Genomic DNA, 14741 nt, shown 5'->3' with positions numbered 1-14741 from the left:
CAACATTTGCTTCTGTGAGCATGATTCTGTGAGCTTCTGTGATTATGTGAATGACTGGTAAATGAGTTTTGGACCACAATATGTAGCCTCAGGTCACTGACTCTGAAACTGCAACCAGCAGTCAATGGGTGATGCACAAGGCCACCAGCTGTAATTGTATACATTCAATCCTTTTAAAGAATGTGATTTCCGCTTTTGATAAAAGTGCACTAAAGTAAAAATACAAGTTTTGAAGGCCTGACAACAGTATATTCCTCAAGAACATGGGCCACTAATGTCTTCACCAAAGATCAGTTTTTCTCAAGCATTATTAGTAAAAGAAAAAATTGCACCTTCTTTACACTGGCAGCAACTTGTTCCCATCTCCACTGTGTGGGCACAAGCATTTACTCATAGTAAATGGAAAGAAATTCACTGAAAGCTGGCTTGGCAAAATACTATCATCTGGATCAGTTCACATTCTGTTTACCATATATAGGAATAATTTTGCTGGGATAAATGAGAAATCATGGACAGATGAGAGCTCTAAGTGGGATTAATTTCACCATTAATAAAATTGACTATAAGATGAATTCATAATGAATTGCTAAAAGACTCAATACTTGTCAGCTTTGAATAAGGTTCAGTGAGGGATTTTTAAGGAAAGACTATTGGGATTATAAACATCTAGTATATTTGGTTTATTACTATACTTTTCTCATAAAAACAATTTCCTAATTTTGCCCTTGTTAAACTTTTCTAGTGAACAGGATGTTTGCAGATACCTGCAGATGCATAATCCTTAAGCACACAAATCTTTTCCCTGTTTCACTTGTCTACTGTTCATTAACACCCTTTACACCTCATTTGTATAACCTTGTTCTCCACGTTCTTTGCTAGTAGCCATCCTTTATGATATGGTTTAGATTTATATAATGTGGCTATCAATTCTTTCTATAGTCTCTTTTTCTCACACTTCCCATAAAATTTCATTTTTATTATTAATGCTTAACTTTTTTTTCTAGCCAAACTGCTTTTTTACATTATGATTGCTTTTTCAGTCACTACAGCATTTCAGTATTTTCTGCTATTTAAAAATCCCACTTCTGCTACAGATGTACCTTAATACTGAAGATGCTACTTACATTGCAATTTACAAAACTCCATTTAGCTAGCTACCTTTATCTCCAAACACTGCATTTCAATACTAAAATCATGGTCTGTACATAATTAGTAGGCATGGAGACCATGGAAACATACAGTATTAGACAAATGCATGGACCAGCAAGCTTCTGAGTTCCAGTTAAATTAAGATTTAAATAAGTGCACATGGTCCACTGCCCACAATTATACAACTAATCTATCCTCATCTTCATCCCAATCCCTCCCCCTTTTTAAAGAAATATAAAGAATCTCAAGGCCTGACTTACTCAAATAGCTGATGCCTGTGACTGGCTGTTCCAGTTACCTCCATCAATCACATGGGTAACAGTCCACTCAAGACAAAGGTAATGACTCTGTTCACATCAGTAAGAAAGTATGCAGGACAGAAATGAAACTGGATTATGATCTTGCACGCAGATATTTTAAGTAGTTGGTGTACAGACAGATGTCCAACAGAAGAAAAGTAAGTCAGTAGCGTATCATCTGCCATTTAGTACATATCAGGTTAGCAGCCTCAGAGTTAGCATAACAGCTAGATTGAGTGGTAGAGATATGCTTAGAAAAACTATACTGAGTGCAAGTAAGATGACAGATTGAATGCTGCCAAAGAAATCCCCCAAGCAAAAGGAAAATTAGACCTGGCAAAAATGTGTCACATTTCATTTTTTAAAAATTACTGATATACACTACAATAAATGTTTATGCGTGTACATATATTAATTATATGTATTTAGTCTTCAAATTAGTTCTGTCAGGCATACTACAGTCAAGATAATAAGTTAGAAAAACCAAACGTTAGAAGTTTTGACTATTAAAAATTAATACATTCATGAAGTGACCTTATTTGCCTGTAAATGTGTAACACAGTGTTCACCTTTCCCCAAATTTAACACTGCAGAAGTGTAATGTTCAGCTTTTCTAGTTACCTAACCTGCAAGTTGCCAGATGTTCAGCTCTTTGCTAGGCACATATGCCTACCACAGCCTTCATATTCACCTAGCTGCTACATGAATCAAAGATCTCTACATTCAAAATGGAAAAACATTTCTTGACTTGCCCTGTCCTCAGAAAAATTTCCTATAATAGGCAAATTCTTCCCTTCCTTCACTATGTTTTTTTTTTTTGTTTTTTTTTTACTGCTTATTATTCAGCAGAGGCAGTGTCTTTGCTTGTCCATTAGGACAAGCTAGTAAATACCACCAAGAGGTCACCTGGCCTGACAAAGCAATACTTGCAAGAAAGGAGACAACACAGCCTGATGAAGGATTGCCAAGACTACCTTTCCAATTGATGCAAGTGAACTGCACAAAATCAGCACATCATTACATCTATTTGAGCTGTGTTCAGAAAACAGAAGTCCTATCTCCCACCTTTACCTATTCCACCTGTACAACCCAGCTCCTCCCTCAAACTGGCACTCCTGAGGTCCCTAGCTGAGTTGATTCAGTTTCTTCTGGCTGCAGAAAACTAATTTCTCAAAAGAAGAGCAGTTTTCCACTAGGTTAGATAGATTAAGTTTATTTTGCACAGAGTGAAAAATGGCAGGATAGAAGAGTACTAAGAAAGAACAGAACTGGAAAAAAATTGACAATAGAGGTAAAAAATTGCCAGCCTTCTTCACCACTCACCTACTGGAGCAGAAGTCTGCAGAGCTCAGTGCTGAACCAGATCACACAGCTGATTCAGCTCAAAAGGATCCTATTTTTTTTTGGCAGGGTAATTTTCAGCTGTTCCAGTTCCCTGCTTGCACAGCCACACAACAGGTTATGTCAGTACAGCACAGCATGACAGTGAACAAGAAGAGTGATGATAGAATCATGCCCAAGATTAAACCTGGACAGAGTCCTGTTGGGCTCTAAAGCAGTGGCCACCTATAGCAGACTGCATGGTACACCAGAAGAAAATTACCTCTGAATAACTCGCCTTGAGATGTAGTGAATGCAGGACGATAAACTCCCTGACAAGGTGCTGCATGTATTTGCCTAACAGACAAGTCAGGTACAGGGAGGGTCTGTTCAAACTCAGGATTAATGCAAACATGCTTCATCTGTCATTTCCTCATCTATAGCTTTTATAAAAATTTGTAATTCTATGGCTAGTTTTGGAGATTTGCAATACTTCTACATACTACTGAACTTTACTTTGGGCTATTTTAAGTTAAGAGTCATTTCAAGGCTAGTTAACAAAAGACATGCCTCACTTTCTGTAGAGTATCCAAAGATTCAAAGGTTATGCCCTCACCCACATCACCTTCACAAAACACACAGGAATAGTTCAAGAGCTAGTATCTTCCTGATCACCTTCCACTATCAGGAAAGTCTCCTCATTGCTACCCACTGCAAGACCTCTCTGGCACGCACAAGAATTTTAAGAGGCACACGCAACCCCGTGGAGGCAAAAAACAACAAATAGTGTATCTATATTAGTTCTTGTGCTTGGTCCAAGAATGATGGCTTTAAGCCATCTCCTGAGAGTTCCCAATCACCACACTTCGGTTCACACTGCAGAGAAGAATCAAAGCATGAATGCAGAATTCACTTTGGACAAAACTAAATGACGTACTCCACAAGTGCACCTAATGCACTCCAACAGTTACTGAGGTCACTCCATGGGTTTTGAGCTAGTGTGAGGCAAAACACACTGAACAATCTGCAGGTAAAGCCCCCAGTACCAAGATCTGTATCTCTAAAGCAGCAGCACTTGCTAATGAAGAGTTTACTTACAGTGAATGAAATCACAAAAGGTATATCAACTTACTGAATTGCAGTCAAAAGACTTATGTAGGTACAGCACAAAGTAATTTTTTTTAATTGTCTACATTTCATTGCAGAATTGAGAGAGTACCTAATTATCCAAATATAAGGAATTTCTGCATCTGTCTAGGTTTTTTCCTGCAATGGCTGCTAGTTGGAATGTCAGCATTTAGGGGGTCCTATGTTTAAATTTATATTTTGAAGGAATTGCAATATATGTTTTACTATTGCCTCAAATGGCTCCAGGGTGATGTTTTCCCAACATCTAAAACATTGAAAAAGCTCCTGAACGTGCCTTAATCATTAGCTACTTTCTAGATGCTAATAAGATCTCAACCATTCATTTTAAAGTAGTTTACCTCAGCATACTTTTCATATGCACAGCTGAATTTACTTTCTGGAGGCTGAAGCACAGGTAGAACATTTTTAGCGGGTGTTTGTTCAGTGCAGAAAAAGGATCCTAGGAATAATCTGAATATGAAGACCTGCTAAAATTATTCTGGAGTACACTAAAAGCTGCTACTATTCTGGTAAGAAATACTGAAAAATTATTACTATTTCCCATCTAAAAATCTCGCTTATGATTTGATGAGTCCTCACAGCAACTTACACATAACAATAATGGAATACAAGACATGCTATCAAGGAATTAAAAGATTTTTCTAATATTAAAGATAATCCATGATGTCCCAGTTTAATGCTATACAGAAATTTGCCTCAGATGCCTTTTCCAGAAAGATGTTCTGTTTGTCAAAGCACTCACAGAAAGTCTACTTGAACCCTTTTCTGACAAAACAATGGTGAAATGACAACTAGTATTTTCACTAATTCTCTTTGATCAACTGCCAAGCCAAAGAGAAAAGTCATGTACTGAAACCATTGTGCATAAACTAGAGCTATACCCTTTAGAATAAAGAAATAGGAACAGGCAGGTGAGCTTCCTTGAAGCTTAACAATCACAGGAAATTTTACATCAGTTGCTTTTTTCAGTAGTTGCTTTTAACGTGAACTATAGAGTTTCCATTTTGATTTTTGATGCATAGGAAAAAAGCCTGAGTCTCACTCAGATAAGAAGGTCCTGCACACTAGAGACACAGCTAATGGCTTTAATTCTTACCACTGGAATTTAACTGCAAGATCAGACCTTAAGGCTTGACAGCTTACCTTCCTACTGCGGAACAGGGCACATTTCTAAAAAATAGATATCAGAATAACATTAGATTCTGAAACATTAGATTCTGAAACAAATATATCCAACTTGAACCACATACATCTTACTAACATGACCATTCCCAACTTTTTAAAGCTCTGTGCCTTGCCTGCTGTCCAAAGAACTATGTCATACAGCACTACCCTGTAGTCACATTTACTTCAAAAAGTTAAGCGACTTCTCTCAAAAATCTCAACATTCTCCTCAGTCTCCTGGTTTATTCTACATATCTCTTCCTAGTTTCTTCTTTTCTTTATTTTGTTAAATTAATGCCATAGTAAATGTCTGCATGACCAGAATGGTTTGGAATCTCTTGCAACAGGAGGTTAGGAGGGAAAGCAATTCCCCCTGCAGACTTTTCAGTCTGTTTGATTACAGCAATCATTAAAAACGCCTACCATCAAGTATATTTTACAAAAACTAGAAGTACTTTGATTTAGATTTAGCTAAAGCTACTAGCTATGGAGTTATACCCCACTGATTTACTACATCTACCAAGGCAAAGGACCATGATTAGAGTAACTATCTAAAAAGGAATTCTTTCAGGATGTCACAACAACAGGAGAAAAGCCTGGAGATTACAAAAACATTCTCAAAAATCTCCACTTTATATACTATTTGTTTTATAATATTCTCTCACTTTTTTCAAAGTATTAAATCAGAGTGTACCAGCAGTGATGAAGTTTTAATCAGCAGGAGTTACACACATAGGAACACCTGTTGCAACTTTATCTCAGCATCCCTGGAGCTTTCTGAGTATTATCTACAGAAACACTTTGTCTCTGCACTATCTTTTAAAGGTGTTTCACAACTTCTTTCCTCAGTATGCTTAGGTTCCTTATTTCTCCAAGGAAGCTGATTTTGAGGATCCTTGATTTGCTGTAGGCTTATTTAACATTTTCCTTTGAGCATTCACACAACTAACATGGGAAATTAGGCTAAAAATAGAGGAAATGAGAAGTAGATATTCCCTTTAATCTTAGGGGTCTGTTTATTCTTTTTCTGGAAACAACAAGCATTTTTATCACCAGATATGCATTTATTTTAGGCATCATGCTGCTTTCTCCCAGTTTTTTCTGAGCTGAAGTTTCTGACAGGGAATACACAGTAAACCTTTGGTTTCTCACCATCTACACTGCTATGCCACTACTCTACATCATATGAGAAAGAACCATGTCAGTAGGAAACAACCTAATATCTATTTGAATACCTGGAAATCTTCATCTTCCAGAAGCCACCCACACTTTCCTAAGACAAGATTTGCAGTAGAAGGATACATACCTGTCAACAACGTCTTCTCTTTGGCAGTCTGATTTGTTTTCCTAATCACATGAAAATTGTTTCAAGGAGGGGTAAGAAATAGCAGTGTAGAAGTGTGCTGGTTTGTAGACTTCCTGACTAGTGCCATATTCAATGTTTCTTCAAGTATTATTGGATGAAGACTTTACAGACTTCATCTCAGGTCTTGCTATCAATTCCTCCTTAAGTGGCCCAAACGAAGGCATTAAAAGCAGCTTGATAAGAGTAAAGGGGATTTTTCTTTTTTTTTTAATAACAAGCATCATTTGTAGAGGTCCTAGAAGGTCCCTTTCCCTTCTGTGTCAGGTCTGCAAGACACTTTACTGCAATTCATTTTATTTCCCAAAGAATATGTATTATTTTTCATCCATACAATTTCCCATAAAATCATTCTGAATGAACAACTTACTTCCTAGATTTCAGTATGAATTTAAATCTCCTCCAGCATACACCTAAAAAAAAAAGCACCAATAATCCCCCCTCCCAAAAAAATCCAAATTGTAACACCTGTGAAAAAAAAAAACAAAACAAACCAAAAACCCAAACAAAAACACACCATATACTTTAATGTCTACTTCCTACTTTTAGATCTCAAAAGTCATACATGATAGCCAAGCAAACCAAAAAAATACACGTATGGAAGATTTTTTAAAGAAAAAATATTCCAAATAAATTTCCTAAAATATACAGGACAATGAAGAACAGAACAATTTCACAACCACACAGCAAATACTAAAAAGACACAAAAATTTTATAGTTGAAAGACCACATATATTCTGCTTCTTCACTTTACTACATAAGTGATATAATTTAATTAGAAAAGGAAAAAGTAGAAACATGTATTTCTACAGCTGTGATCATAAGTATATAGCCACTGTTTAGTATATTTATTATATCGGTCTATTTATGCAATCTGTACTTTGAATACATAATGAAATGTCATAATACGCACAGAATTATTAAAATTACTGCTCTTAGGTAACTCACACATGAAGCTAAACTAACATTGAGTCAGTTCTTTAAGGTCTTGGTATATTTCAAATAGCATTTTACTGCTCAAAAATAGTTTTTTCTATACATAGCTACTCCCTAAGCATTGAAGTCAGACAGTGGAAGTCTTGTTGTTTATCTCACAGTATGAGGAACAGAAAATACATTATTCCTTACAAAAAATCATTCACCCCCATTGTAACAGTAGGATAGAGCCCTGTTTTGCAGGATTTTGCAAAATGTACGCAGAAGATTATTCTTAAGGGTTTATGCTAATTTTTTTCCACTTGACAAGTTAGGCATAAAATAGACCTCAGTAAATTAGTATGAAAACAAAACAAGTAAACAAAACATCACATACAAATCTCTTACTTGCAAAATGAAATTTTCTAAGATAACTCCCTAATTAAGTCTATTTTTCCCAAGCACTTTTTTATGCAACTACTGTTCTTTTTGAATTTTAACTTATTTTTTCAATTGTTTTGGGATAAAATAAAACAAAATCACCAAAAGGCTATGCTCTTTTTTATTAATTAAAAACATCCCACAGGAAAAAGGCTGCTATCTGCTCATTTACCTTCCTGTTCTCCAAGGACACCTTTTTCAGGCATTCTGCTAAACTTTCAAGAAGAATTCTGTCATACACAAAACTACAAATATAAGAACATTTCAGTGTAAGTGCAGAGTTGCATATTACATCTACACATATGAACAGAATGTATTTTTTTTTACTTAATCCACACTTCACAACATTATAAATATCTAACAAGAACTAAAATATGTTCTCATTTTTAGTTGTCATGTCCTCTTGTTGCATAACAATCTCACAAATTGCAGACAACAGAATCTATACTTGCTTATCTACAAAAAAGCCCAGACAGCTATGGCTAAATCAACATTAAGGATAAGAATTCTGTGTCTGTGTATCAGAATTTTGTGTGCTAGGCTCTCCAAAACATGGCCTGATGACCACATATTCTGTTATTGTCCAATTAACAAAGACAGGAGACCAACAAAAGGTTATCCCAAAACTAAATTGGTTCTCATGAAATTCACAATCGCTTAATTTTAAGGTAAATAACATGGAAAGCTTTCCTGCAGTACTGGAAAAGGAGACCAATATAAACCCAGAAAAGTAAATGAAAACATACTGTAATGGGTATGCTCTGTGCTGCTAAATATGAACTACAGACATGGAGCGTGGGTGAGGATGGAAGTCTTTCAACCGTATTTGGATAAGTAAACTCCAAATCAAGAAACACTGAGTACACAAGACTTCTTACCCCTGCTCTATAAAAACACACAAACCTCCAAATTACCAGCCATTTCTTACTTCAGTAGGCATTAATTATTTCCCAACTATACATGGATATTTTAATCTCTGGCTTTAGATGCTTTTAATTTCAGAATTTCAACTTCTTCCCATTCAAAAGAAACAGTCCTGTAACAAGCAAATAAAATTTTAAGTACAAGAGCCTGCTGTATCAGTGAGATTTCAGTCACCTATTTTTGTTCTACACTGTACCTAAAAAACATGGAGAAAAAAGCAAAGACTTGCTTCCCCCTTAAGTTGAAAAGTTAAAGCACAGTTAGACTACAAAAATGAAATCAGGTGATTTTACAGATCACATTTGCACAACATGAAAGCTCATCATCATAGCCATAAAAAAAATCAGAAATATATGCTTTTATGAAGACCTAGAGCTACAAATAGCAAACAGAGAGATCTCCTTGTTTCTATGGATAAACTCAACATTATGACAGTCTTACAGTTGAAAAAGATGAAAACCAATGTTACTCCGAATCCAGAATGTTTTAGTGAAAGTACAGCAATTCTCTAAAGTTCCCCAGAAAAGCTGCTGCCTTTAATCTGCGTTTTGAAGACGAGTACCCAATAAGGTGTAATTCAGGAGAGAAGTCAGAACACAAACGAAAAACTAAGCAACTTCAATTTAGACAGTTAGGGCAATTTGACAATAACTCCAAGCAAACCTAGTGTCAGTCCTCCCCCTCCCATAAACACCTCTATAAGGAAGTTCCCCACATATTCCAATGTATGTCCAGAACATGAACAGCACCACCATCATGAAGAGATCTTGCAACTTGCATGTTACTAATGAAGAGTTAGAGGAAAGTCATGAGAAGCTACCTCATAAAACAGGAGAAAGGCACATGACTTTTTAGTTGAAGAATTGACAGCCTATAAATTTCTAAAACAGTCTGACCAACATATAGTGACACCCCAAGTATTTTGTTTCCCACATTTCTCAAAGATAATTTTTACAAAACATTCATATCACTGAACTTCAGATCTGCTCAGGCAACCTCTGTGGTTGAGGTTCTCAAGTAGATAACGCCCTCGCCATCTAAGAAGAAAGCTTGCTTCTAAGTGATACATTCAGACACAATGTCCATGGTCACAGTCATTTCAACAAACTAAGCAGCCTCAGCCACAAAGGCACGGGTGTAACCTTTCACACTACAATGTTACAGGCACAAACAAGGTCTGAGGTTACACATTCAATACATTTGTCCGCTTTCAACAGGCCTATGGCAACAGCTATCATTCAAAATGTTTTAATCTTTACAAAGAGGAAGAACAATGTATCTGAAGAAAAATTTGCCAAAACCCCTTACTCCCTTTATTCAAAGGAAAGCCCGAACCACTTTTAAAGCAATACTGACAAACACTGTAAAGCTATCCTGAAAAAACAGTTAGTCTGACTTTTCCTAAACAAGGAAGAAACAATACAAAATGAGAAGCAAAGACAGAAAATGGTGTTTGTGTCTGGTGATGACTCTTTCTCACAGACTCAACTCAAAAGCAGACAAACTGAATGGAGAGTTATTAACCAAACCAAAATTTGATAAATTTTTATCAGGAATATTCTGAAAAATCCAAACATGTAACAAAACCTCAAGTTTTGGCCAGCTACATGACATGCTTACTGGAGAGAAAACAAGAGAGGCAAATAGTAAGAAAATGGGGATGAAGAGGGAAAAACCCACAAAATAGAAGCAACCAGAGAGACCCAGAATCTGTTTTTTTTCCACTGGGCTAGTGGAGATGGCAACATCATTCAGATCTCTCTGGACGGTTCCAGTCAAGGGTCTGCTTTAGTCCCTGACAAAACAAGAAAGGTCACAGATTATATAACTTTTACCAATGTCACCACCAGTGAAGGATGACCTAGTATTGATTCAACTCTGGGCAGAGCACACATTTTCTCCTCTTTTTTAGCCAACTTCAACATTACAAAATTCTTACTTAGTAAACCAGGTTCAATAACCTGACACCACTGGTAACTGATTAACAACTGTTCTGTTAAAGATATCCCAAACATGAAAGACTTGCAAGGGGCAGCCAGAGTAATTCCATACTTGCATTTTACTAAAGAAGCACTGATGAACAACAGTTCATACAGAGCATGCAGAGAATCCAACCTTTACCATAAATGTAGAGATCTCTTTTTCATTTATCTACCCCATATTTCTTGTTTCTCTATGACTGTTTCCTTTTTAAAAGAAGATATCCAGAACACTTAAATGACAAAGCTGTGGACACTGTTAGTCCAACCATGTTACTCCATCACAAAAATCTCCCAATCTGACAGTTAGCATTACAGCCTTTTTAAACTGTGTTTCACCACAAGAGTAATCTCCTGACAACATAACACTGAAGCTCTATTAGTAGCTCATGTGCCTGCACTACATATCAAAGGTAGCAGAGGGAAAACCTAGGTTTGGAACCCAAGTGAGCAGTATCTTTAACCTTAACACTTCATTAAACACTGGTGCTGAATATGACACTTTCACGGTTCCACTCTTTTAAAAAATTGCAAAAATTCTTTATATGACAACATACAAAGATTAGAATTCAATTTTCTATCCACAAACTAGTGAGGCTTCCTGTGTACATAACACATAACCCTCTAGCTTGCAAGTTTCACAGTTTTGTAATCAGTCATTTTCAAATTTCCTCCTGCTTAACTCTACAACTTTCTGTACAGAGACTCAAAAATAAGTATGAGTGACATCTTCAAGTCCATAGATGCTGTATACACTAAAGTATTTTTCCTGATTTCAGGAAGACCGTTCTTTCATGTTGAGAAAATGTCCTAATTATGGACTCTATTCTTATCATTGACCCTTTACTAAAAGACCTTGACAGTTTGGGTATAAGAGAAGTTACAAGTAATTTTTGTAAAAAAAAAAAGCCCAAGGTGCTACATTCTGCATAATTTTGCATTTGAACACAATAAGTTACTTTGGGTAAACAATAACCAAGATTTCTATTTCTCTAATCCACTCCACCTTTCTTAATTTTCCACATGTGAAAAAAATACACATTTGTTTCTAGATGGAAACTAGCAATATATACATAAACACAGAGGTCTACCAAGCAAAACTAAATACAATAACTTACTCAAAACAAAACAGTGTAATGGAACTAAGCTATATGACAAACATTACTCATTCTCAATATATTCTGGAGCCATGTGTATCAATCTCTACAACAGATAAGAATAAAAATGTGCCCATATAATTTTTATATATCCTCATTTAAAAATAAACACACAACTTTACTCCAAATTCAATAGAGTTACTGCTAGGTAAATTTAAATTCCATCTGAATATGACCAAAAGGTGCAGTACTGGTTATTTTCTAAACTGAGTATACCAGGTCTAACAGGAATATAAATCTCAATGCCTGTGCTGACAAGACCACAAGTATATATTGCTAAGAAAACAAACATATGGCTATGATCTTAATTAGAAAAGCTAAACGAGTCGTTATTTATCTAATTTCTGATCACTAAGCTATTCTAAATGATAAAATTAAAAAATAGTTCACATACCTAACCTTTGCATTTCTACACTTATTCCTCCATACACCAGCCAATAAACAATTATTAGTTCATTTCTATAAGAAAAATTCAGAAGAGTACATTTTTTAATTTGCTATCTTTTCATCGCTGAAACAGCTAGAGGGTCCAAATACTCCAAAGCACAAATATTCTCTTCCAGGGTTAAAGGAGATGCCAGAGTGGAAAATAATTAGGGCTGGTCAAATGTATGCTCTGACATTTATATAAAAATTCATTTTATGTTTACAAACACACACAAAGAGCGGGCTAGGAAAATTGTATGAAACTAATGTGTCCTCTTTCAAAATGGCAAAAAAAATTATTTGCAGAAATTTTCAGCTTGGAATTCAATTACATTAAGGGGAAAAAAACTAAAACCGTTCTGCTTGGTTATGCCTTTTGGCTTTCCTCTAAAAACAAAATATTAAAGTCAGGCTACAAACTCTTGTCAATGAAATTGAAAATTATGATACAAAGTTTAAAAGAATTTAACAATGACCAATCAGGATTTATAGTATAAAATAAAATAAATTATTATAGCACCATATGTGTCTGCTACTGCATTCTGGGAACATTTACATATGAAAATTGTTACAACAGTCTGATCAAAAGAAAATAATAATCCAAGTTACACACTTGTACAAAATACGTAGAGAGCATTCTGTTGGCACCCCCTTCTCACTTTAACTTTTACAATAATAGGTAGTGGCATGCATGTCCTATCCTTCAGGAACAAAGGGAACAAATCCCCCCATGTGACTTCTGCATCTGCTCCAACACGCTCTATCCATATTAAGGATCTGACTGCCTGAAATTTGAAAGCAACGCTAAGGATTTCCTCTTGTATCTCCCGTGCTTTTCTAGCGCAATCACCTTGCGGCCAAGCGCTTCCCAGGAAGGGAAGGAGGGAAGGGCTCCATCCTTGGCGGCATCCCTCGCTGCCGGCGGCGGGATCAGCACCCGGCAGGGAACAGCGCCGGGGGCTCCGCGGGCTGCCGAACGCGCCGGGCGGGTTAAACACCGCTAGCCACAATAAATAACTTTCGGGTTAACTCCAGGCCTCCTCTCCCATCAATGCCCCCTCTTTCACTCCGAACATCCTCCTGCTCCTAAGCGAGCTCACAACGCTGCTTTCCACGAACAGTCATGTCTTCCCAGGCTCCCGGTGAAACCTACTGAGCTCGACGCCTGAAAATTTCGGCAAAATCTCTCGCCCCTTCCTCGCCCAGAAACGGCACTGACGCCCGTATGCACTGAGCCCCTCGGGGCTCCGCTGCCGGGCGCGCCGCGCGTCCCCCGAAGCGCCGGGATCCCCGCCAAGGCCCCGGCAAAGGAACCCCCGGTCTGTCACACACCTACCGGCTCCGGGAGCCCTTCCGTGAAACCACCGCAGGTCATGTGCCACGGGTTTATTAAAGGCTCATCCGTGCGCTATGAGCAGCATGATAAATGCCCTCCTCCCCCTCCCAACAGAGAGCACACAGGCACAAGCATCCCCACCCACCCCCTCCCAATTCTGAAAGTAAAGGCCAGGGAGGGGGCAGGGAAGGAGCCATCCCAAAGGAGCTGCCGTGCGGAGCGTGCCGCGCTCGGGCATTCCCGCGGCCGGCAGCTCAGGCCGCCTCCCGCCCGGGGAAGGCAGGCCCGGCACCTGCCGGCCCGCAGCCCGCGCCGGCCGCGGGCTCCCTTCTCCGGCGCCTTCGCACTGACGGCTCCGCCGCGCTCGGAGAAAGCCCGGCCGCGTCCCGGCCCCCCATCCCCTCCGGCGTTCGCCCACCCGCGCGGGTTATCCCCGGGTCAGTCCCCGCGGCTGCGCCGCCCGCCCGCCTGCGGCAGCGCTGCCCGGAGCCGGCCGGCCGCGCGCTCACGCCGTCCGCGGCGGCCGGAGCGCCGCCCCCACGCCCCGACCCCGGCTCCGGGCCTCGGGTACCGCACGCACGGCGGAGGGGCGCTCCCTGCGCAGCGGCGGCGGCGCCGCCACGGGAGAGACAGACGGCCGGCGGGGCACCCCGCGGGGCGGCCTGAGGCGCGCACCGACCCGCGGCCGTCCCCCGCGTGTCCCCGGCGCCGTGCCCGGCGCGGCCCAGTACCTGTGAGGACGCCGACGCGGATCTGGTGGTCGTGGTTCGTCAGGATCATCCCCTCCGACGCCATGTTCGCGGCGCAGCACCGCACTGCCGGGGGGGGCGGCGCGGGAGCGGCGCGGGCGCAGAGGGGGCGGGGCCGGGGCGGGCCGAGGGGCGGGGCCTGGGCGGGGCGGGGCTAGGGGCACGGCGGCGCGGGGGGTGCGAGACCAGCGCGCGGCGCAGGCAGCAGCAATCCAGCGCCGAAAATCCAACCTGACCCGCCGAATCCCTGGTTCCGGGGAGCTGACAGTTCCGGGCCTCACACTTCGGAAAAGGGGGAAAGATAGAGAGCAAGGACGGTAATGATCCCTGCTCCTGGTTGGCGCGAAATCGCAGAATCACGGATTCAATC

The 14741-nt window shown here is 39.6% G+C and overlaps 1 protein-coding gene across 20 annotated transcripts in view; it reads right to left on the bottom strand.

Moving 5' to 3' along the window:
• Window positions 1-14480, bottom strand: part of GPHN (gephyrin) — a 285809-nt gene extending 271329 nt beyond the window's left edge. For all 20 annotated transcript variants that reach the window (XM_085062088.1, XM_085062093.1, XM_085062092.1 and 17 more), the window contains exon 1: window positions 14354-14480. In XM_085062088.1, coding sequence (XP_084918214.1) covers window positions 14354-14417 — 64 coding nt within the window. In that variant the 5' untranslated portion in view covers window positions 14418-14480. The remainder of the gene's footprint in view (window positions 1-14353) is intronic.
• Between the last annotated feature and the right edge of the window lie 261 nt (window positions 14481-14741).

This window comes from Lichenostomus cassidix, chromosome 5 (genome assembly GCF_008360975.1).
Source record: "Lichenostomus cassidix isolate B80296 chromosome 5, HeHo_3.0, whole genome shotgun sequence".
Lineage (NCBI taxonomy): Eukaryota > Metazoa > Chordata > Aves > Passeriformes > Meliphagidae > Lichenostomus > Lichenostomus cassidix.
Note: the sequence above shows the minus strand (reverse complement) of the source record. Positions and strands in the feature narration are given on the sequence as shown.